This window comes from Gasterosteus aculeatus, chromosome 15, assembly GCF_964276395.1.
Source record: "Gasterosteus aculeatus chromosome 15, fGasAcu3.hap1.1, whole genome shotgun sequence".
NCBI lineage: Eukaryota > Metazoa > Chordata > Actinopteri > Perciformes > Gasterosteidae > Gasterosteus > Gasterosteus aculeatus.
In genome coordinates this window covers 8,976,008-9,000,284 of record NC_135703.1, presented here as the reverse complement: position 1 = coordinate 9,000,284, position 24,277 = coordinate 8,976,008, and the positions used below count along the sequence as shown (strand labels likewise).

The 24,277-nt window shown below is 44.2% G+C and overlaps 1 protein-coding gene across 2 annotated transcripts in view; it reads left to right on the top strand.

Annotated features, from left to right (window-relative positions):
- pacrg (PARK2 co-regulated) overlaps positions 1–24,277 on the top strand; it is a 108,758-nt gene that overhangs the window by 33,925 nt on the left and 50,556 nt on the right. For both annotated transcript variants that reach the window (XM_078090026.1, XM_078090027.1), the window contains exon 3: positions 23,493–23,664. In XM_078090026.1, coding sequence (XP_077946152.1) covers positions 23,493–23,664 — 172 coding nt within the window. The remainder of the gene's footprint in view (positions 1–23,492; positions 23,665–24,277) is intronic.

Here is a 24,277-nt window from a genome sequence, read left to right as displayed (position 1 = left end):
GCTGTCCGTTGTCATGGACAACCAGAATGCTCCTCCTCTCTCTAAAGTAACTTGAAAATAAGTTGTAGCCCAAAGACGAAGATGATTTAGATAATTTTCATATGACGTAGATGATTTAGATTTCATCACCATTAAGTTGGGGTTTTGAATTGTAATACAGCTGGTAGAGCTTGGCCTTAGGTGTGAAAATGTCAATAGCCAAGAGTGCTGCGTCTCTCTTGTCGACCCTGACGGAAGACCGACGACCAGCCAGGCTGCCATTTGTCTTCCTGAGTGAGTTTTCTAATAACCGTAATAGCTTTGGCAATAAATTAACAGCGGCCTGTCACAGAGAACATAGTGCAGCATTTAAATGGAACAAAGAGCACCCACTACCCCTCCCTGCTTTGTCTTTATTTTATTTTTTATTAGTAACTCCCTCATTCCCTTAAGGAGCACTTCAAGCTAATAGTGAATAGCCAAACCCCATCGCGGAGCTCGAGTACATCACGTCCCGACTGGGCAGAAAAACGTCGACTCCCTTCAATACCCAAATTTCCGGGTATTGAAGAGAGTCGACGGTTTTCTATTATTATTATTTCTATTATAATTTAGCATGTGTTTTGGATTCAAAGAGATTCACCCTTTAAAATGTGTAATTATACAGCCATCTCCTAACTGCGTTGCTTATCTTGCATGACTCCCAGTTTAGTGGCTAACAAATTAAGTTTGATGGCTGATTGGAACGAGATGGCATCTTTCCCTTGACCCCATCATCCTGTGCCTTCACTCAAGCTAGGCCTTTTCCATCCCCCTCCCATGGAGTTGACTGCAGTCCCTCAGCGAGATGAGCGAGTTGGGTAATTGGAGCAGCAGGATGCAATTTGCAATCTCCCATCCTTTACCTCAGTAGCAGCAGTTTGCTGGTGGACAGCTCATACAGCTCCACTCCAAAAAATGAACCAGCATAGTTTATCCGTAAGGATTTCCTTTTATTTTATGCTTCTATTTTTTAAATATAACTAGTTAAATTCCTTAAAATTGGCAATTGTCAACTAGTTGTGAAGACAATCTGTTAAAAGACATGTACAGTATATGGTCTGAATAAGGTTTTTATTCAAAGCAGTAAATATTAACGAGATTCATGTACACATATCGGGAAATGGAACGGTTCAAAAGCGAAAGTGAGAACTGAGACTAAAAGTCTTTTGTTTGTCTTTTTAAAGTGTCTAAAATGTAATTATCTACCAGGCCAAAACATATTCATTGTGGCCGCAAATGCTAGTATTCACGTATACATGCAGATTGTCTATGTGCAAAAAGAAAAAGATCTCAAAAGAGAACAAAAAGTCTTTCTGGGTAAAATAAAAAAAATAAAAAATCTGTGTTGTATAAGTCAATTCAATATATATTGGACTGTATTCAAGAGTGATTTGAATGAAAATAATCTGCCAGCGAGCAACCAACATTCTTCTTAGCGAGCTGCCATGAAACAAAGAAACCCCCGCAGTGTGCAGCTGTGTGGCCCGATAAGCATGCAAACTCTGCTTCCCTAACTTGGCCGATCGCACACTTCCATCTCTCCGTTTACCAAAACCAATTATTTTTTCAATCCGAAGGTGCACCTGATACCCCCCTCGATGCGGCTGAAGCAGCAGGGACAGAAGAGTTCTGATGAAGAGCAGTGGGTAGTTTGGGCTGTGCTCCTCTGAATGTGGGGAAAGCCTATAGCTGTGTTATTTGTCATCACAAACTGATGGGTTTTTTTGTAGCCACTTCCACAGTCCGTGGAAGGGCTGGGGTATGAAAGGAAAGGCATCCCCTGTTACTGCTGCAGCTATAATGATGCACTGTGTACGACCCCCAGACGAGATTGATCAATAAGTCACCGCAATGAAGTGGCACATCGATTACACCAATGACGGGGCATTTATAGGTTTAATCTGTATAACGAGTGTAACCTTTTTCTTTTAGCCACCTGCTTTCTGCCTGGCACCGACCTGTCTAAGGCCAGCAGGGACTATGGGGAAGGTGTGTGTGTGTGTGTAGGTGTGTGTTACGGGGGAGTAATGCAGAGAGAAATGTAGAAAATATAGGGAGGGAAAGATAGAAAAGACAGGGAGAGGGGAGGTGAGATGGGTCTATGTGACACCTGGGCCTGTGTTTGTTTTTTACAGCTGTAGGTAAGATAGTGGTGCAGGGGAGGATCATCAACACCATGCTTTGGTATGCAGTGAAGAGAGAGGCCACCAGTGATTAATGTTTGTCATGTTGGTAACCCGAGGCTCTGCAGTCTTTTTAGCATTTACAGTGTTTCCTCCTCCTCCTCCTCTTCCTCTCGCCTTCACAATCCTTTCCAAAGTCTGAACAGCTTCTTTTGCTTTTTCCTTATGTCCCATTGTGCTCCAAACAGCTTCCTCTATCTGGCGTTCTTCTCAGGCTTCCTATCCCGGCTCATGTTATTCGCTTTAACTGGTTTCTTCTTGCGGTAGAGGAAACTCTGCTGTGAGACATTTGCCCATACTGTCTGACTGATCCACGTCATATCTCTCGCCATATCTCGACCTTTCTTCCTCTTTTGTAATATTACACGAATGGCTATTAACAGAAATTACATGACGGATGAAAAACTTTCATGCCTTGTGACAAGTATTATCATTGTGTGTGGGAGCCGAATCTGCAGGTGCAACTTAATGCAACCAATTAACTTGTGGTTTTGTACTCCCATAGATTTTTAAAGTTGACCATTGATTTTTAAAAGATTATTCTCAAGTCTGTCATTGGTGTTTCTAACACTGTTTGCACTGTACTTCTGGATATTTTTCTCATTTACATATTTCATCTACCTTTGCCTCGCTTGACATCTTCACATGTACATACAGTAATAATAAGGGGGTTTCGGCATGATTGTAATCATGCATCGCTCAATTGATTATCACATTATGATAAATATTTTAACATATTTTTTTAGTTTATTTACTCTTTAGTCCACTTGTTTTTAAAGTAAATAATACAAATGGGAAAGATGCAAGGGAAGAAGTAAAGAACATGACATGAACACACTCCCCTCTTGACTTGTAGAAAAAGCGTATCCATGTGACACCAGTTTTATTTGTGTGGTGTTTGGAATTGAATGTGAGTTAGTGGGCCCGGCACGATTGGAAATCTTTTATCTTGGACCACTTACACAGCATACATTTATTTATGAACAAGACCAGCGTGAAAAGTGAATATTTTAAAATATGGAAAACCCAAACTGTAAGTTTGGTTTTAAATAATAAAGCTGTTTGCAGAAGAAGTCTCTGCCTGGTAAATGTTTCTCCCTGTGGATGGCTGCAAAAGCGTCTCGGGGCACAAAGTGCTCCAAGCGTGTTGTCAAGGGGATATTACTGCAGTGTTATGATGTGTTTTTATTCTGTCAGCCTCATCCCCAAGGGAAGGAGCCCCCGCTCGCAACACTGCTGCCTGCTGGTTCACTTCAGCAGAAACGCTTCGACACGTACAGCACAGACCCAAACGGGAACAGACACTGACATGTAGATACACGCACAGACACCAACGTACTACTCACACACAGACACACACACACCATCACCTTCAGAAAGTTGACTGCTTGCAGCCGGAGCCAAGTTAAAGGCTGCTTTGCCAATCCATGTCTGCGTCGCCTCCCTCCCCTGCTCTCCTCATCTCTCTGACTCTCAAGGACAAGGAGAGCCAGCGTACAATGGGACACCATTTATCACCGCGGGTACAATTACTGGAGACATTTCATTGTCAGAAAATTTCGAGCCAAGACACCCCCCCCCCCCCCCCCTCCCCTCCTCCCACCTCATTCTCCTCCCGCGTTCTCCCTCTGTCTCCCGGATTTGCCCTCCTGCCACCCTCTCACTGTTGCTGTGTTGCTATGCTCTGCCTCTTTGCATTGCTCGCGCCGAGGTCTATTGCAGGTCAGACTCCCATTAGCCCAAGCACATCACCATAGATTACGGCACAGAGCCAGTAGAGTGCTGTGTTAGATTTAATACGAAGGCCCTGACAGACTTTTCTCCCTCTGTATCCAACAAAATGATCGTCTTTTTTTTTTTCTTAAGGAAAAGCCATGGCCAATTGCCTCTGATACTGTATTTCCAGGCCTCGTGCTTTAAATGAAGCCTTTCGGCATGGTGCGGTGTGAATGGCCACGAAGAAAAGCAGTTGTCCAATCTCTGTTCGATCTCACATGCCGGCCCAGCCTCAGTAAAGCACAGCAGAGCAGGGAGGGATTTGAATGCCGAATGTGTGACAGATATCTAATGGAGTGCTTTTGCTCGGGCTCACGCCCGCCCAATGTGTGACTTCATGTCTGCACAACAGCCTTTTGGAAAGTGGGGTAAATTAGTGTCATGCACTCATGAGTGATTTAATGCGGAGAGCCTCCGCTGTAAAAGAGGGGAATGAACCTTACAGCTGCATTACGTCACCAACCAAAAAGGTCACATTTTGCTACCTTTGCCCTAAATCAACAATTGGGAAACTACAGCTGTTCCGCAATCAGCTCTGGATTCACTGACTGGTGCTTTGCCTGTGAGCTGGTTCAACCTATGAATAACAGACCTTGTCTCTCGAGGCCGTGGAACACATTTATTGGAGTGACTCTTTGTCTTTGAATTTGTTTCCACGCAATATTTTGGGTTTTGACGCGGCAGTGAGGTGTGTGTAGGCAGATAAAGCGGCACCCCGTATTCTCTGGGAGCCATCCTTGACATTCATCAGTGCAGAATAGAAATGGGCTTTTAGTGTCAAATGTGCTGTGATTCATCGGGGATTGCTGATATGATCACTATTAGATCATTTTTAGTGAATAATGTCATTTGAAAAGTGCTTGGTCCGTCCTGAGGTATAGAGGGCAAATTCCCCCTTACCAGCACAGTGCCGAGTTCCTCCTGTGGTGATAGCAGCAGGCCTATGTCATTCATGGAAATATGCATACGTGTCCATTTGTGTCGCACAGCAGGACCCGAGGCCGTGCCGGAGGGCTTATCGGTTTCTGTGTGTCCTACTGTCCCGCAATCAGGCCCATTTACAAACGTACACACTAATGCATTCACACGCATACTTGTGCAACTCATGTCTGGGAGAGGTTTAAAAAAATAAAATAAATCTTTTGCGATGACAATTCCGTCTTGATTTCTACAATATTCTACAATATATATATAACATTATTCTTGCCGGGAGTCGGTTAGGATTGAATCGACCCCCCCCCGCGACCCTGTGTGCAGGATAAGCGCATGGATGGACGGATGGATATATATATTTATATATAAGTTTCCATTTCTTACACTGGCCAGTTAATCAAATGATCTTTTTACTATTCCACTCCTCCTAAGAGCCGTGATTGATTGCCGCTGTATGTGTGATGGGACACGGAAATAAGAGGAGAAACCGAGAGAGGCGGAATGGTGGAATGTGTAAATCAGTTGACAGAGAGTGAGAGAAACGCTATGCATCTGCAACCATGTACTGTCCTTTGGTTTTTGGGCCACTTAGCTTTAGGATCCACAGCGGTTTTTTACAGCAGCCAGACCCCCGAGGGAACTTTCAAACATGCCTACCGGTCTGTCTCTGTAATAAGTCTGTGCTGAAATCGGGTAAAAGGGGCCCAAGAGATAGACAGAGTTATAGATCTGACATGCCTGTAAAAGTGAGTGGAGATAGCGCTGCCCGTCTGTCTGGTGTGTACACTGAATATTGAGAAGAAAAAGAACACAGTATTTTCCTTCAAGTGGAAATCTCCAGTACTATTCAGTGAAACTACCTTAACCCTTCAGCAGATTTAATACAGAAGTGGCCAGACAATGTTTTTTTTCTTTTGTTGCTGTTCTTTCTTCCTGGTGGCTCTTTTCTGTTCTATCGAGGCAACTGAATCCAGGAATAGACGCAATCCATGCAGACTTTAATATCACCGAGAGGACCAGAACAATGATTTAGAAGCACTAAATAGATGCTCCACATAATCAACTTTGCATATTTGATGTGAGTTGCACTCTCGAGCGAGCTGGCTTTCAAATGTAAATTTTGCCTGCGAACTTAAATCATTTAGTGCATTTTACTTGAAGCCTATCTTTGACAACAATACATCACAAGGTTGCTGCATCCATTAGCAAATTGGCTCAGCAGTAGCGGGACGACTAAATGGAGAGGAAGGGCCGAGGGAGAGCGGGCGGCGGCGGTCTTTCATAATCAACGGTAACGTTTTCAGAGCTGTGGTAGCCAGAGAGGGCGGCACGCGGACACCCATAAACCTCCGGTCGCCATACATCACAACAACAGGCCCATTGATTGGCCGGATAGGACAGTGGGTGGGAGGCGCGGGCTCTAAGTGATGTATGCCACGATCAACTCTGAGGACTCTCTGTTCTCTCCGTGTCCCTGTCGCACTCGTAGCCCTCGCCGCGTGTCCGTGAAATGCCAGCGACGGATCTTTCGATGAGCGTCCTTCATGGCTCGCATTTTGCAGCCGGCACAAACTCGCTGTCTGCCTCGGCTCTCCGTATCATCCCCATTCTGTCACTCTCTCCTCTCTACGCCGCACAGTTTTCAAGACTTTGGCCTTGTCATTTGTCTTTGGTCTCATTGTGTTTGGATGAGAGCAGGCTGTGCGTCCACCCTTTTTAGAAATATGTATTAGAATAGCCGTTGCTTTCATGAGCATAAAGAGAGAGACAAGAGGAGGCGAAATGGGGCCAATTAGAGGCCTGGAGCCTGCTGGTCTTCTGAAAGAGCCGGTCTGGGCTACACCAGTATGTATATGTGTGTGTGTGTGTGTGTGTGTGCAGGTGGCTTGTTTGCAAGTTCTCTGAGGTGAAAAAGAAAGACCAGGAAATACTTTAGTTTCATTTTGGCATAAAAAATGACTGGAAGCCGGCTGAAATATGAATTATGGAAATGGCTGTGGGGGGTTTTCTAGCCCAAAGGCTTTACTTCAGAACTCTGTAGTCCTCTAGTGATCAGATGAAATACCAAAAGCTGGTTTACGGGGGGGCTGTGTTTTGTCTCCATGTCATTATGTCAAATGGGCTCCCAGCGCAGTAGCATGCTATTTTTAGATGCCTGCTTTATGTCTTATGCTTTCCTGCTCTGAATATCACAACGTGGCCCTTTCTTCCCACTGTGGTACGTAGTCTAATCGCACTGGATTCACACTCTGCATTCTGTATGATTAAAAGTTAGCAGATCAAAAAACTCAAATGGCAGACAAGTGAATTACTTGTTAAGGCTTCGGACAAATGTGGCTCAAACCTCAATGCAAGGAAAACGTCTTCCCGCTCACTGCAGAGTTGCTAAACGCCGTTGACCAACAGCATTTGTCGTCATTGTTTGAGTAGCAAATCTTGGGTGGCGTTTCGGCTCTTGACTTGTTCCTTCACCCTCCCTGAACTCACAGACCACGTATCTTTACAGCCCTAACCACATCCCTGCTAATTAACAGGACAATAAACACGCTGCCTCCCATCAACTGTGGCGGCCGCCGCATATTTCCCCAGACGGTGTCTGACGGGTAGATAGCATACTGCACAATATGTTAATCGGCCTCCTTCATCTCAAGCTCTCGTCTCTTTTCTCTGTCTTCAAAGTCAAGCCGGAGACCCTCTTCCCCCCGGAGGTCCCCAGGTTCTGCCCTATCTCTGCCGGCAGGTAGCTTAATCTCTGTTCTCTGGAGAGAGAACTTTACATTACTGGGGGTACTCACCAGCCAATTACTACCCATCTCAAGTGTGGCGGTCGTCAGGGTGGTGTTGCAAAGAGAGAAATGGCCGCGTCCTCTTGACCTTTTGATTGTCCTCGAAGCATCAAGTGCTAACGCGAACCGGGGAGGCGTAGAACGGGGGCTATCGACTTAGGGTGATAAGGGTCATAGAGGGGACTGACTTGCTACCGTCAACCGAGGAAGAACAGGGTAGCCATTCCTAAAATATCCCCTGAAAGTGCACAGTTCTTAAAAAAACACTCTGGGCTCTCCGTGGGAATGGAGCCTCTTCATTTCGTAAGGGAGCGAGTGGCGGCAGTCCGACCTGCAGACCAGACGCCATGTCATAAATTCTCTCAGAAAACTCAGGCAGTTAGGCTCAGATTTGCTCGTTCCATCAGGGCACAGAAAAGACAAAAGCTCCCCGAAGAGTGAAACTTTAAATATCAGCTGGGCACATTGGCGCAGAGCAGACAGCCATTCACCCAGCTTTTGACGTCGCCCATGTGGGAGCTCTGTAAACAGATAGATTGTCCAGTGGAGAGTTAGTCAGGAGCATTATCATAAGCAACTGTCTAATCTTATCTTTGCATTGTTAAGTAGAGACCGAAAAAAACAACGGTATTTAATTAAATCTAGACCGAGAGCACAGGAGGGATGAAAACTACATTAAAAAAAATACTAAATAGAAGCTGATTAAATGGCACACATGTGCGTTGTTATTGTCGGGCCAGTTGCAGAATACATTTTTTACCTTTGGGCGATTAGAACAGCGGTGGGGCGTTTGCGTACCCAGCTGCTGGTCTTTTAGACAGGCAGTTGTTAGGCGTGCCAATCTGGTGTCCTCTCTCAGCCTGCCAGTCCGCCCAGATCTCCAGGGCTCCCCGCTGGCCCGCCTCCGCCTTGCATCGCCGTGGCAGAGGAGCTAATTAAAACAGGGCTAAATTAACAACACATACACAGGACAGCCTGCCTGCCCATTTGACTCCCTCCTCCCCTGCTTTTCGCCTCACCTCAATGCACACACACACACACACACACCTCCCTTTCACCGTCACCCTATATCTCGGTGCCTACTGCGGGAACATGTGTTTACCTTGAGGGCGTTTATGGCAATTACACTCCTGTGCTCTGTCTGCCCGTTTTTTGTTTTCCATTTGTGCGTTTATTTAATTGGCATTCAGTGTTCTGTAATTCTATTAGTTCCTGGGAAGGTCAGGGTCAGAGGGGGTTTGGCCTCTGGCGGACTCTCGTGTGAAACATGTAACTGTCAAACGGCTCCACACATACAGAGAGATAATTAGAAGGGCTATGGTGGAACTTGCCTCTTGACCTTTTAAGGATTACAATTAAAAGGTAGATTTTGCAAACTCACTAATACTAAACATAAACTCTGGATATTAATCAATGTTGTCATTTAATTGGGATGTAAATGTTAGTTTCTATCCATGATTTTCGACTCATTTGGAAACCTGTTTGAATTAAACATTTGATTATTAAACATCGTTGCTTAAGTGCTTGGGCACTATCGTTATCAGATTTCCAATAATGAAATACTCTGAACAACCTATTTGGAGCTCTGGTTCCATTTAACAAATCTTTGAAGTCAAATAATTGTGCTCATTTCTGGTTTATACGTTTATTTTTTTTTACTCAGGAGTTTACTCCTGAATATACCTGTATCAATTAGCTTGGGTCGATCTTTACTTCCTGTCAGCTGATGTCATTCACATACATAACAAGCTTAAATAAACTGGCATACGTTTATATTCTTTACATTTCAAATGATAAAATCTTCACTTTATTGTCTGGTTATGATGTCACATTGGCACAGAAATCTTGACGGCTCGTTCAAAGGCAAAGTTTCTAAATGGTGGAAGTGTGTATTTCTCCATTTATGTATTTAATGCAAAACAATTAAGGTATCAAAACACATTAATACTTTGCAGATAAATATTTAATACTTATTCCAACAAAAAAAGTAAATTACCTTTTGACATTGATCTTATTTTTGTCACCCTCACAGGTAATTCAGTATATTATAATATATATATAAAATAATCATCAGTGATGACATAATATGTACTTCACATATGTCAGTCATCTCGTCTGCTTGAGTGGCGATATAATTGGTGCTTTACTTTACTCCAGAATGTCATCCGCCTGTCAATACTAGCCTTGGCGAGAACGTTCAAGCTTGTGGAAAAACCATTGTTGCCCAAGGCTAAGTCTATTTAAGGACACTGATTGGCTAAATTGTACGAAACACATTTTTAAAATTGAATCAGCCACTGGCTGAAGTGCTTCTTAGATTTGTCTTCTGTGGGTAATCTTAAGAACGTCAGTACGTGCGTATGACAAGCAGGGACGTGCAGGAAAAGCATATACTTTGTGCATATATCATATTTTATTAATATCAGTGGTTACATTGCATATTTCAAAAACACAAATATTGACAATTCAATATTTATATTTATAATATATATATATATATATATATATATATATATATATATATATATATATTCTGTGCTCATCGATGGGCGCTGCATGTGGGGCGGCGCTCCGTTGCCCTCCATCGGCCAGCCGCCACTATTAAAACTGCTGATTGCACGTTTAGTGCTTTTACTGTGCTAATAACTGTAAATATCCCTGAGATTGTGTGCAGCATAGCATCTTTTTGCTGTCAGGTAATCGTACAAATTACCCAGGAATCTTGAAGTATTTAAATTTTAAACTTTCTTAAAGTGGCCTACATGGCCCCTCCGCGCTTGACCGTTTAATAATGAATGTAGACGAACAGATCTGCATGTGTAATGGGAACTTGGCTGGACACATAGCGTGAGCTGAATGGGTATTTCGGACAATCTGTCAGCATGTCTGCTGACCTGGATGAGCAGTTATTCAAATTATGCGAGATGAGATGCAAGCACTTGATGGAGGCACGACTCGACAAGCCGTCGGTGTGTTTGTGTAGCTGCAGTAGTGAAACGTTATCATTAAAACGTTTGTGTGAACTGCAGGTGCAGATTTCTCAGGTCTAGGAGCTTAGAAATAGAGTTGCACAGAGCAGATGCAGACCTTTATTAATATTCTGCTGTTTAAACGCTGCACAAAAACAGCCACAATTATTTGACATACATCCAAGTAAATGCTAATTTTTTGCAGCCATGCCACCTTCAGAATAGTTTCACTGGCAGTGTTCCACCCGTGTGTCTCTGTGGATGGTGCTGATTATGGTTAATTATGTTGATGAATGGTAGCGCTGAGGGTACTCCATCAGCATTTCATAATCGGTCTTCTGTCTCCTCTTTATCACGACTGACAGGATTGTGCACGTGGTAATCTAATAATCATACAGGTCACACTAAGAAGAAACAATATTTGTTGTTTTAGTGTTTTAGACGACGTTAGGTGTAAAGGCTAACTATATTCTTCATGGTCTTTAGTGACGGCACCACATTTACACATCTATTTTCCCTCGTATAGAGCAGACCTAACCACCTCTTTATTAAAACTGGATATCTTATTTCTTAAATTGGGCCCGTACTTGTTTCTTTTTTCTTGTAGGCTTGGAATAGATTGCATTGCTTCTTGCTGGTTTCTTCTGAGCAGTTGTGGCATTTTTTTAATATAACAGCAAAAACAATTACTTGACGTGATGAACCTCGGCTGGCTGTCTCCCGTGAATGTGTTTAGAAAAGGATTTATATCGCCATAACTATCAATTCTTAATGATCTCTTTTTAGTTGACAACAGCCCTTCCTTTTGAGGTCTCTGTTATACATTTCTCAAGCTGCATGTTCTTTTTTTAGCAGAAACACTTTGTGTCATTTGCAGAGAAGCAATCCTGCTATTTGTGAGTGTACTGGGTCCTCCTCTTACATTGCTCTTGATTGTGCACTCTAACATTCAAGCAAGGATTATGCTCCATCCCCAACCCGCCTCTCACGTAATTGGCTTAGATGAATATCTAAAGAGCTAAAGCTTGGTTTAAGCCTTGCAATTAGTAGAGTGCTGTTATTGAATTTACACAAATGCCATGCATACTGATTGTGTGTCATAAACAACCTTTAATCACAGCTCATATGATGGATACTTTACATACTGTTAAATGTTTATTTATAGAAAAGAAGGAGCGAGTCGGTGTGAGAAGATTGCCCGAAATTCAATATGCTGTGCAATTATCATGTGTAATAGCCTGTAAAATCCTAATATCTATGCAGCCACTTGGAAAGGCACGTGAAATGGTCTGACCACTTAGCCCACTTTCTCTGGCCCCTTCCTAGCCATGACAGACGGCCCTGTCTGGAGTGCAGAAAGAAATAATATGAGCAATATTTCATTCAAAGGCCCCTCCATGTAGCCTCATCCTTTCTCTTTAACAGACATTTTTCCCGGCTCCCTTATCCTTCTGATTTCTCGAGAGCCCTATTGGTGATTACTTCCGCTGAAACAGCATCCTGGTGGCAAAATACAGTAGGAGGAGCCTGCTGGAAGATAATTTGGGACCAGTTGAGCCTCAATTGACAACGTCCATTATGCACGAGTGCATATGTAACCAGTAGTGTACAATATGTACAGAAGTATCCAAAACACAAAAGCAGTTTTTTTTTTTAATGTTTTCCTCATTTCATCCTTGAAATTGAAATGAACCAGATAAAGATTTTCTTTTTACCTTTTTCCATTAAATCATAATTGAATTACTAAGATGTGGATGTGGTTTTAGTTTTCTGTCATGAAAACATTTCAAACGCCGCTGCCTCGAGGCATTTGGCAGTGTGCTCTCCGTCTCCTCTCTTACCAGCCTTGGTGAGCTTTTCAACGAAAACTAAATATGCCATTTGAGAAAGATTAGCTTTCAACTAGCCAGCTAATACAATCAGCAAGGAGCGGGGATTCTTTGTGTCTCTGGTAAACTGTTTTCAGCGTGAACGTGGTCCGGCTTTGCACTTTCTCTTTGTGCTTGATGGGCTTTGTGCTTGAATTCAAATTAAATAAAATGATTAGTATGAGAACAAGACAAGCTGCCTTTATAGTTCTTGTTTTTGTTTTGTGTCTCGTTGTTATCTATAAGGTTTTGTGTCTTTGTAGTAATTTTGTGTCACTTGGTCTATCTCTGTTGTTTTTACTCTTTTGATATTCAATGAGAACCCCTTTTATGTTTTGTCTCTTTTGCATTTTTGCATCCCTTTTTATCACAGTTGACCAGATGGGCTTCTCATGCTTCTGGCCCTGGGGTTTGTGACCGTTAGTCTCATTCAGTAATACATCTATGGTTTTAATGTCCCCTTTCTTAAATAAAAAAAGCTCACAATTTATAATATAATATCTAAAACAGCCTGATTAATAATAAACTCTGAAACACATAAAAAGATACCTCGTCACGCATGCCTTATTACAGTTTATTCAATGATATTTGCATTTTACAAGCAATAACCTGAACCTGAATAAAACATTGCATAAAGAACAAGGCATTCATTGGACGAGGCGCTTTGTCAAAAGTGTCATACACATTCTAGATCAAGCAGAGGCCTGCAAGGATAAGTGTCCACCTCACACAGGGACGCAGTGGTTGTGAGTTCTTTGAGGGAGAGAGCGCGAGAGTGAGAGAGAGAGACTGACTATTACTGGTAAGTATTGATGTAAGAGGTTGATCGGACCAAATTCAGTTTTGATACCGGAGAAGCTTTTAGATTGAGATTCGCCGCCTTAGAGTGATAGTACGAGTATCCCTCTTTGAATGGCTCACAATTCTGAGTGAGGGATTTTAGGTCGGGCTCGCTGGACTAGTGGCCGGTCCGTAGACAAGCATCTGGAAGCTGCCGTCAGGAAGCAGAGGTGGATTGTTTGATAGTATTAAAGAGTGGACAGTATTCTCAGTCAGATAGGACCTGAGAATGTTGCACGCATACCTTTCTCATATGCTACTTCCTCTCCTTTTAAATCCCCACAGTAATCACTTGTCGATGTGAAACACCACAGGAAATGTAATCTAGTGCGCGTGCATCTTTTGCATATACTTGTGTGCGTTTATATTGGCCGGAGCAGGCAGCCCAAAGGCCAATCGGCTCGCGCCTGCAGCGTTTGCAATGAACCTGTCAGAATCACACTCATGTTCATCCTCCCCGTTCACTTTGTCTTTCGACAATGGCTGTCAAATCACTACACAGGACTTCCTAAAAAACAGCGTCTCCCCACATCTTTCACACCGATGACAGCAGCATAACTGCAGCAGCAGAAGCAGCAGACGCCGGCAAAAGCAGCACAAGTGCCTCCTTGTTGACGTGGCCTGTTAACAGCATTGCAGATTAACTGTAGAGGATGATGTTAAACAGTTAAAAGTGTTTTTCCAATGTGATCGATAGTCACAGCAAGCAACATTTAACTTACTACATTTTTGCTTTCCTACAACCAGGCAAATACAGTAGTGCCCCCCGTGTATTGTCTACTTAAGATTCCTGTCAGTGCATGACATGACAACTGGACTAGCGCTGTTTATCTGCCTCAAATCTCTCCTCTCGGGGAAAACCAGAGATTGCCTGCTACAATGAATGAAGGAAGGGACTATTTCCTCGTGTTGTTGTTCCTTTTCACTTAGAGCGCATAACCACTACCTCCACCACCGCCGCCGCCACCGCCACCATCATCTTCCATGTGTCACATCTGAAAAGAGCAGGGGGCACTTGCCACCCCCGCTGGAAGATTTCCCCATTCTGTGGCATGCTGATAAGCCCTGACTTACTTCCTCCATGTGGGTCAGAGAGACTTGGAGACACACGGCGTGTATTGCCTTTTGTAATTACATCTGCTTCACTGCACTGTTTCTGCTCCCTCACTCTCTCCCCCAAATGGAAAGTAGATTTGTAGTTGTGTGTGTGTGTGTGTGTGTGTGTGTGTGTGTGTGTGTGTGTGTGTGTTGAGGTGCAGCAGGGTGGGGTGGGGTGGTGCGGTACACAATCCGTGTGCACCATCTTTGCGCTCAGGCAATTTTTATTTTTTATTTATCTAGGCAAACAACATTAAAATGTATTCCTTCTTTCTAGTAAATCCATCTTTGTATATTGTCTCCATCCATTGTGATGTCATCCAGCAGCTGCTGTAATAAATCCCTGTTTAGAGTGTGATTATTTAACAAAACAATGTATGAAGATCTTCCTCGACTTGCAGGATCAAGTTATGTTTGTCAGTTTGGCTTCCCTGCCGTTGATGGATGTCTTTGGCAGATCGGGTACAGCTCTCCACCTTAAGTACTGTGGTATAACTTTGCTTTTAATAAATTCTCTCCAGCTGCCATAATTATATCACTTAGTAACGCTCAGTTCTAAAACACCCACTCGAGTCACTGATCTCAAACCTACTGCAGCCAGAACCAGAATTGTGTCTTAAGCTTCATTTGGATGGCATTTATTTTTTCTAGGGAACGTTCAGATATTTAATATCACTGATCCAAAAAGTAGGCTAAGAAACTGCATTCTGTTTCTGCATTTGGTTTTCACTTCCTTACAATAACTCTACATACATAGACTCTGATAAATGTCGTCCTTCAGCAGTTGTCATTTCAGCGTGTGTTGCTTGGCATTCGTTTAGTCATCTGATAATCTGAAGATCACGGTGATGCTGTACTAAAATATTGATCTTGCAGTACTTGTAGTACTAGCAGCAGTTACGTGTGTGTGTGTGTGTGTGTGTGTGTGTGTGTGTGCTCAGTGCCGTGGCAGCATTTTCTGTGACATTTCACGAGCAGCTTTCATCCCACTCACGAGGCCAAGCGTGTAGAGCGCATTAGTCAGTTCCTCTGTAACAATCCTTTCCTTCAGATTCAGGAGTGAATGTGGTGAACCAGGAGACTGAAAATGCTGTCGTCAACGCTGGGGAAAGGCATCTTTCTCCCTGCAGGTGGATGATGGAGCTCTGCGTGCGCGTGTGTTTGCCTCCAGAAATGTTCAGCCAAACCATTTTCTTATCTCTGGACCATCAGCTGCACAGCTGGCTGCCACTCACAACTCAAAAGGATGATTGCACCTCACCTGACAAAGACCCTCGCCCTCGTATCACTGCTGACCCTTAGCGGAGCGTTCTAACGTGTGCCCGTTGCTTTACGGACTGGTCCCAGCTTATGAGGGGAATGGACACGTATTCGTTCCATTCGTTTTTACTTCACTCACTTTAATAGATGGAGGGTGAAAAAGGGGACACAATGCTTACTGAAAAGGACGGGCTGGTTTCGTTTTATCCTTTTCACTTCTCTCCTGCTTTCTTTCTTACGTGGTTTTGTTTGCATGGCTTTCTTATTTCACCCTCTACTTACCCTTCCCACTCCCCTCCCTGCCTATGTCTTCTCCATGCGTGCAGCCCTGGTAGCTCTGTGGTCGTCCGTTCCTTCTTTGATCTGTTGTCCAGAACACAGGATGAGAGTCATCCGCTGGCAACAACAAGAAGATCCTATTAGGAGACGGACAGAGCCTTGACAGACACTGTCTCTGTCGCTGCTGCTGCTGCTCGGCCCTAAAAGCACACAGCCTGCTGCTGCTGATGCTGCAGATTCTCGGTGCTTCCTCCCAGCTCAGGGTGGGCATTACTGGCTCAGCACACTTGACACACCAGCTCAAACTCTGCTTCACTTGTTGAATTCATAACGCCGAACTGCTCTCGCTCTGATGTATTTATGGATGGTCATGGAGACTGCCACTTGAATTCTACCATGGCCACCCTCGGTTGATCGGTAATTTTGCAGCTTTAATTAAGGCAGGCAGCGTGTAATGCGAGCGGTAATTTGTTGAACAAACAGTATCACCTAGAGCCGTTTTTTAATTCACCTCGTGCAGATGCTGTTTGCCCAGCTGTCATGGAAATGTACATATTTTCTGTTGGTTCCTCTGCATCATTTTAAAGGGCAGATATTCAACTGGGAAAAGGGAGGGACAAGGTCACATTGAAATAAATTGCCGCATCGTTATTTTTTACATGTTCGATCGAACAATGATCGAATAGTGTCTCCATCTGCTAAATTATACGACGTCCTTATTTTCTTGAGGTCGTCGATCGCGCTTTGTCAATCGCTCGCACCGAGTGTCTCCCAGCCTGCGAGAGACGGCTTTCATCTTCAACAGACCGAGCATTTGTCTTGGTCCCTATTGTTTTGGCTCCCTGCACAAAATCAGTGGAGCTAATTCATCACACGCTCATTAAAAATGAGCGTATTTGTCTGAACATTTTGGAGGATGTTTTACTGCAGTGTTAGGCGGAGGAGCGCCATTTATCAAAAATGTGCACCCGGCCGATATTAAAGTCATAGAATTTCCTACCGAAAAATCCTCATTCCTTCCCCCCCCCCTTATGTCCAGTCTGCGTCTGACAAATACAAATCATACACATGCAGATGCACATGTTTGAGTAATTAATGGATGAAAAGACACACGTGTGCTTGGCTCGCTCAAACACACAAACACTCTCTGTGTTTTCTGTCACAAACAAGCCGTGATGGATTGGCCCTTTCCATTTTAAACAGGGAGAAAGCACACGCCCCTCCGGGGACCCTTGTGTGTGGAAGTACTTTGAAGTGTCCACATTTAATTCTTCCGTATGATAAATGAGAGGAGCGCTGCCAGTTGCAGCCCGTGAGGGAAAAAAAACCCCGGCTCGCTCAACGAGGGGAGCGGTAACAAATGTAGCGATAGCTGATAAGCTGACTGCGTCTCTTGCTCTTGCTTGTTGTTCTGCTCCCTGCGGACCCCCACAGCCAGATAGCAAATCCGTCCTATCAATCAAACCCATCAATGGCTGGCTGCGGATTAGAGACAGTGATTTTGGGGCTGATTGGAGGGGAAATGCTGATTACACCTCCCCTCCCTCTGACTTGATTACACTCTGCCTGTGTGTTGTCAAGCTCGGCTGCTGAGCTGTAATCACCGGGAGCTAAGAGCACGGGGCCGTGGCTCCTGAACACAATCACACCGATAGCTGCCGAGCTGTGGCCATTACTGGGTCATTGGAAAAAGCTTATATGTCACAGGGTCACACCAACGCAGGCCAACGCATTGCATTGAGCTGCAGAGAACTATGAAGCCCCTTGACTCATCATTTAGCACTTCCGTCACAATGACAGAGTCTGTGAGTCCTGAGCTGAGCTTTATTTAGCGGGTTCAACCTTAAAACAGCAGCAGATTCCAGTCTCTTGAGAGACTCTTCCGCTCCAAGGACGTTTGTTTTCAACAATGGTGTTAACACGTGTGTTCCTCCCTCAGAGATGTCTGAACATCAAACACTTCATTTTCATCCGCAGGCGAAAATTCAAAAAGAAATTGAAAAGTAGTAAAGCTCTCAGGCATTCTGCACTGCTTTTAATTATTTATTCTCCTGTGGGTCAACACTCATTTGATGTTATCCCTGCTGAGTCAACACACATGTAGGCATGATTTACTCGTCCCTCCTCTTTCGCGTCTCATTCCTTGGAGATGCAACCTCTTCAAATATGCATTCAGTGATTTGACTCATAGTTTATGCGTTTAAGTAAAATGTCTGCACACATTTAAAACATATCCCACATATCCCACATATCCCAGTCCTCTGGGAAGACCTCCCTGCCTACATGCCCCGGACATAAATGTCAGCTGTGGGGCGAACCCCAGGCTGATCGTTTCCAATGATAATGTATAACAAAAAGAAATCCCCCCCCCGGTGTGAAATTCTCATTTTCAGCCGAATCGTCTTCCAGGGTTTTTCCTTCATCTTCGACAACAGCGTTAGTTAACAGAAGCACAATCGCAACATGAACTCTGCAGAGTCACTGTTTCAATTACTCTGGCTAATGTTTGTTACTCTAATAACACCCCCCTGCTTTAAACCCTCAATAAACCATTTGAGACCGCTGGCTCGACTGTGAGTAATACTCTTTTTATCTCTGTGTTGTGTTTGTGTGTGTGTGTGTGTGTGTGCGGTAGGCTCACATAAAATGTATAACTCTCTGTGTCCTGGTGCTGAACTGCCTTTGAAGCCCCAAAATGGTCTAATCCAGCTTGTGTTGGCTATCATTTCAATTGACACATTGCGCTCTACTACTATTGCTCTGAATTGAGCATATTTGCATGCCTGTTAGATGGAAACAGCTGTCGGGGAAGATAGCGAGAGTGACTCACTCCTCTTCCCTTCACTTATCGCTTGCCTATTCCAGTCCTGCTCCCTCTTATTGTGACCTCCACAAAAGTCAACATAGTCTGTTCTTTTGCTCCTTTTTCCTCTCCTTTTATTTTTTTCTTTTCCTTTATTGTTTCCACAGTGAGTGCTCTCAGAATGGTCAAAGATTTTTTGAAATGTTGTGGCCGGGGGGGTGCTTTGCACCTGTGGTATAGTTGGATTGAGATGAAAAAAGAATCAGTGTCCGCCGTGATTTCGGAAAATGTATGTGAGGTCGTACTGTAGAAGCATCTGTATAAGTGAAATTTGAATCTGTGTGCAGGAGGTGTAGCATCTCTGCAAACTATTTTTTTTCTTGCATTTTTCTTGTTGGTTTAGATTGGAAAGGAAAAGCAAAATGTACATCCTTGTTTGTCAAGTATAACACAACAAAGTCCTTGTTTTTCTGCTATTTTCCTTATTTAGTTGGGGAGATGTCAACAACAACAGCATTTGTTTCTGCAGCGAAACCTCACATCAACCTGAATCAATTTGTATGACACTCGATTTGATGTTTAAAAGACACATTGTCATCTTGGTAAAAAAAAAAGGTATTTATCAGTCGATTGTTGTTCCTTTTTATTGAAAGTAATAATCTGACACACCTCATCAATTAGCAGCAACCTGTAGTGAGGTTGGCCTCGTTGAAGATACGGCGACGCTCACACATCCCTCACTGAAGGTTTCAACCATTCCACCGACCCATCAGTTTCTTAACATCAGGACAGCAACATTTTGACAAAACTTGCTTTAGAAAACCAAATCATCTTCACAATATGACTCAAATCTGGAGCTCAATATCATTCCTGATTCCCAGTTGATTCGGGGTACAAACTGTGATGTCTCCAGCTGCACATATTGGAGACTGTAGGCAGGCCTCATGGACGGTTTGTGCAGCCTGAAGATACATTTAATGGAGCGGAAACTATTCATGTGAGAGATTAATAAGCGGGACATTGGTATCCGCAAAGTTGGTGTCTCGTTCACGGTGATTTAAGCTGCCACTTATTGAATCGGGTCATGGTGTGCTTCCTTTACCTTAATCTAACACCACCGGCCCCTAGAGCCGTAAAATTAAAACATACATTGTGGATTATCATTTCTTATTGTTCCACCCTAAATTATTATTTCAATACGGCATAATGTGGCATCAATATTCAAGCGAGGGCCGCTCTTACATCCCGGCACGCTGTTATTGATTCTCAACTGCAATATAAAGCCAACCTGGATGTCAGAAACAGACAAATCCCGGTGTGGTTTCACTTATTTCTTATTTTAGGACAGAACTTGCACAGATCTGGAATACGCTGACTGTGATTTAGAAACTGACATGATTTCTCCAAGCAGCAGCGTGGCTGGTTTTGTCATAAAATGACGGTCACACTGGTGACTGATGTTTTGTTATTTTATACGTCCTGCTGGTTCATGCCTGCCAGTAGCATGCAGCCCTTTTAATGAGTTGGAAAATCTCTGAAAACGCATGCTCCATTGTCTACACGTGACTCCTGCGTTCCTTTTTTGGCCTTCTATGATGCATTTTCAGCAGAACGAAAGTGTGTTTGGGCATAGTGACAGAGTGACTCATGGTGCGAGTGGCACCAATAGGAAGCCTCTTCTCACAAGGCTGGAATAACTGACGGCAGCTCATCTGCCAGTTCATCTAAATACAGAAACCTGCGAACGCGAAGCTAAATCCGAGTCATAATAGCATCATCAATTAAAATAGCACCATCGCCTTTTAGAAATGTAAACACGTAAACAAGTATTTTATATAAATACACACCTCTAAACCAAAGATATCCCACTTCCCGTTGCTACGACCAACTGATTGAGCGGTGAAGATTTAGTTTTGTGTGATGGGAGAGGAATAACTAGTTGTGACAATTAGATATAGTCCACAGCAAACGTATGTGGGATGTTTACAGTGACTGACTCACACCGAGCAGGCAAACTAGCATAGTTATATAGGGTATAAGTAGACTCGCATTTAAGCGTTCAAGACAAGACACACACGCGTATCACACATCCCTCCACCCACACGCACCAATGGTGGCCAGCTATTGTGTATCTAAATTGGCTACCTGCTGTTTTCGTTCCTCCTGTGCCTCCGATGATGTCGTTTAACGAGCAGGCCGTTGCTAGGGGTCTCCGCTGTTGCCGCGGCGCTGCCCAGAGGAGACACGCAGGTTTGTGTCCCGAGGCTAATTGCTGCTACTTGGGCGAGTCTTTCTTTGCCCCACTCACATTGACTCCCCGGACGCCAGGGGGATTCTCACAGGCCCCCAAAGACAAACAAAGCTGGGCGGACAATCGATAACGGATGCAAGAGTTACCGCTGAGTGCAGGCGCTGATTAAGATTCCCCGGGAATGTGTGTGTGTGGGTAAGAACGTGAATAGGTGAAGGTGTTTGCTGATTGTCTCCACTCCTTCAGTGCTAACTGGAATCTTCAGTCAGTCCCTAAGTGCTTGTTTATGGGATTTGGATTAAGTTCAGAGGCATCTTCACAACAACACCACGTTAATGCTCGCAGGTAATTACTCACACAACATCTCAGGTTCACAACAGGGTAGGTGAGATCGTGTCTGTGCCTAAATGTGAGACCTGATCAGGTCTCGCATCAGGTGAGACCTGGTTGTGTTAAATAAGACTATTACTGACTCTACTGTTTGGAGTTAGCTTAGGCATAGTTTCTATAAGTGTATCTTTACACAAAACCATTAAAAAGCTATTTGAACTCCTGTACATCTGCGTAATATAATGAAATGTTTGTCTGTCTCCATATCTGGCAGTATAGCACACCGGAAAACTTCACTGTGAAGTTAAATTACGTTTAGTGACATTACTTTTCTGTCTTAAGTTCCTTTCAACTTTAACTCAATTGCATTCTTCATTTGAACTATTTTAATCATCTTATCAATTACGGAATTCAGTTAATTGAATGCATTCCCCTTTCCCAAAGTGTAATCACATGGGCCAGTGTTGTTTATAATGTGGATGAAAGACATCTAACACTGTGGTACGATCCGTCCCTGTGTGTCTTTGCCATCGGCGTGCCAGCTAAGCTGCGCGTTAGTGTCATCTCCCCTCTCTTCCCCCCGCTGCAGCCCCCCCCCCCCAGTCCCTGCGCTCCCCTTCTCACTGGGCTCATGTTTGCTTTTGTTCCAGTCTCCAGTCCGCTCTGACTCACAACGATGATCTTGAGCAAACGCAGGGAAAAGGTCAAGGTTGGCCGGCAAATTGCCTCAAAGCAATCAGCCCCGTCGCCATCTTGTCATCTCTCCATCTCTCCATATTTTTCCTCCTGCGTTTACACAGGAAGGGGCCGGGGGGGGGGGGGTCCACGGTGCGGAGGGCTGCTTTGAAGTCTCTGCTCTGACCCACGGCCTGGCGAGGGCCGGGGACTTAAAAGCACCAAGCGCCATTGCCAGGGTGACATTTCAGCAAAGACCAGTGTGACCCAGCAGGATGCCTGTGTGTGTGTGTGTGTGTGTGTGTGTGTGTGTGTGTGTGTGTGTGTGTGTGTGTGTGTGTGTGTGTGTGTGTGTGTGTGTGTGTGTGTGTGTGTGTGTGTGTGTGTGTGTGTGTGTGTGTGTGTGTGTGTGTGTGTGTGTGTGTGTGTGGACATCAGACCGTCTCCTTATGGCTTCAGCTGTCGTCAAGGGCTGCTGGCTGCCGGGGGGCTATTTGCCCCCTCACCAAAGGGATTACCTTTCATTACATGAAAAACAGAATCGCCCATTCGACCTCTAACCCCTATCTCAACAATTGTGCCATTGGGACGCAGTACTGCAGATGAAACCGCTGTTAGAAATCAGCACGCTGCGGCCACGTCTACTACAAACAGATATTGCATGAGCCTCGGCTACATGCAACCTTTTATATGATTTTCAGAACAGCCAAAAGGCTCAAGGGCCGCCTGCTTCGGGTCAGCTGTTCCTTGCAACCCGGTGAGCCTGAGTGGCTCCTCCTTTGATGGCTTCACACACACGGGACTGACTTCCCTTTAATGTGTCACACAGCACCCACACACTCGGCCAAACGACATCAAAGCCGGCCGGTGGCCCTCAGCTGGACGAATGTCTTAATCTAGCGCCTCTGTGTGTCCGTCCTGTAAATGGCGTAAACAGGTGTTAACACGTCCGCCCACAAGATGCCACATGCCGCTGTGTCATGATCCCCCCCGAACAGCTGTCGCCGCCACCATTGTGTGGGTGGGTGTATTTGTGCGAGTGTGTGTACGTGTGTACTCTAAGGGTTCATAAATGGCTGCAAGAGGAGCTGTGGCCCTGAAATATCATGCTAAGCCAAGGGCAAACAAAGAGAAGAGGCAAAGCACTAAAGGAAGCTTAATGGCAGTAACTGATTTCCTGGAGAACACAACATTTTCATCCGCTGTATCTCTGCTGTAGTGGGTACGTTGAGGGCCAGTGCAGTAAACAAAAAGCTAATCCTCTGTTGCTATGTCTTGATGAGCTGCCATGTGTTCCAACAAATGTCCTTGAGCCAAGGACATAACCCCCCCCTCCCCCCACCCCCCCTCTCCTCCCTCTGTATGTGTCTCTGGATTAAAGTAAGCGTGCGTAATGTAAATAGTGCTTTCTTGTTCTCAGGTGGAGTTTGAGAAGCTGGACTACCACCACTATCTCCCTCTGTTTTTCGAGGGCTTAAGCGAGACTGTGGCTCCCTACAACTTCTACGCCTGCAAGGGAATCCATGACATGCTGGACAACGGAGGCCCCAAGATCCTGCCCGTCGTCCCGCAGCTCATCATCCCCATCAGGAGTGAGTCTGGCCGGGTGTCTCCTCTCTCACACACACATACACACACACACAAAACAGGCGACCCTGTCTGTCTGTGTGTGTGTGTGTGTGTGTGTGTGTGTGTGTGTGTGTGTGTGTGTGTGTGTGTGTGTGTGTGTTGATATCATTTCACCTTCACTGTGTCCCCCTGCCACTTCTTAAGGTCATAGCTGAGTGTTAAGGTTATAGCTGTAAAGGAAGGAGGAAAAACAAATTAGGCCACTACTTTAATTTCTTAAATACATAAACAACACAGGAAGATTATAGCGATTCTCCACAATTAACACACAAGAGCTATTCAATTTCCAGAAGAATGTTCCTACTGTCCATTTATAGTTTTTAGTTTTACAAACCTTTCTATAACTAAACAGTTCTTACTGTTTTATAATTGTCTGACAGCCAAGTGATGGTACAGCCTTACCGCTTTGATGACATCGTCATTACATAAAAAAGTTGTCTGACCTCAGATGAAGTTCTAGAGGACATTTTCAGTTGCGTATAGTGTTTTTAATGTACTTAAAAACATGTATAACCTGATGTTATGTAACTTCATATGAGATATTATAAAAAGGAAAATTTATTTTGCTGGAAAACA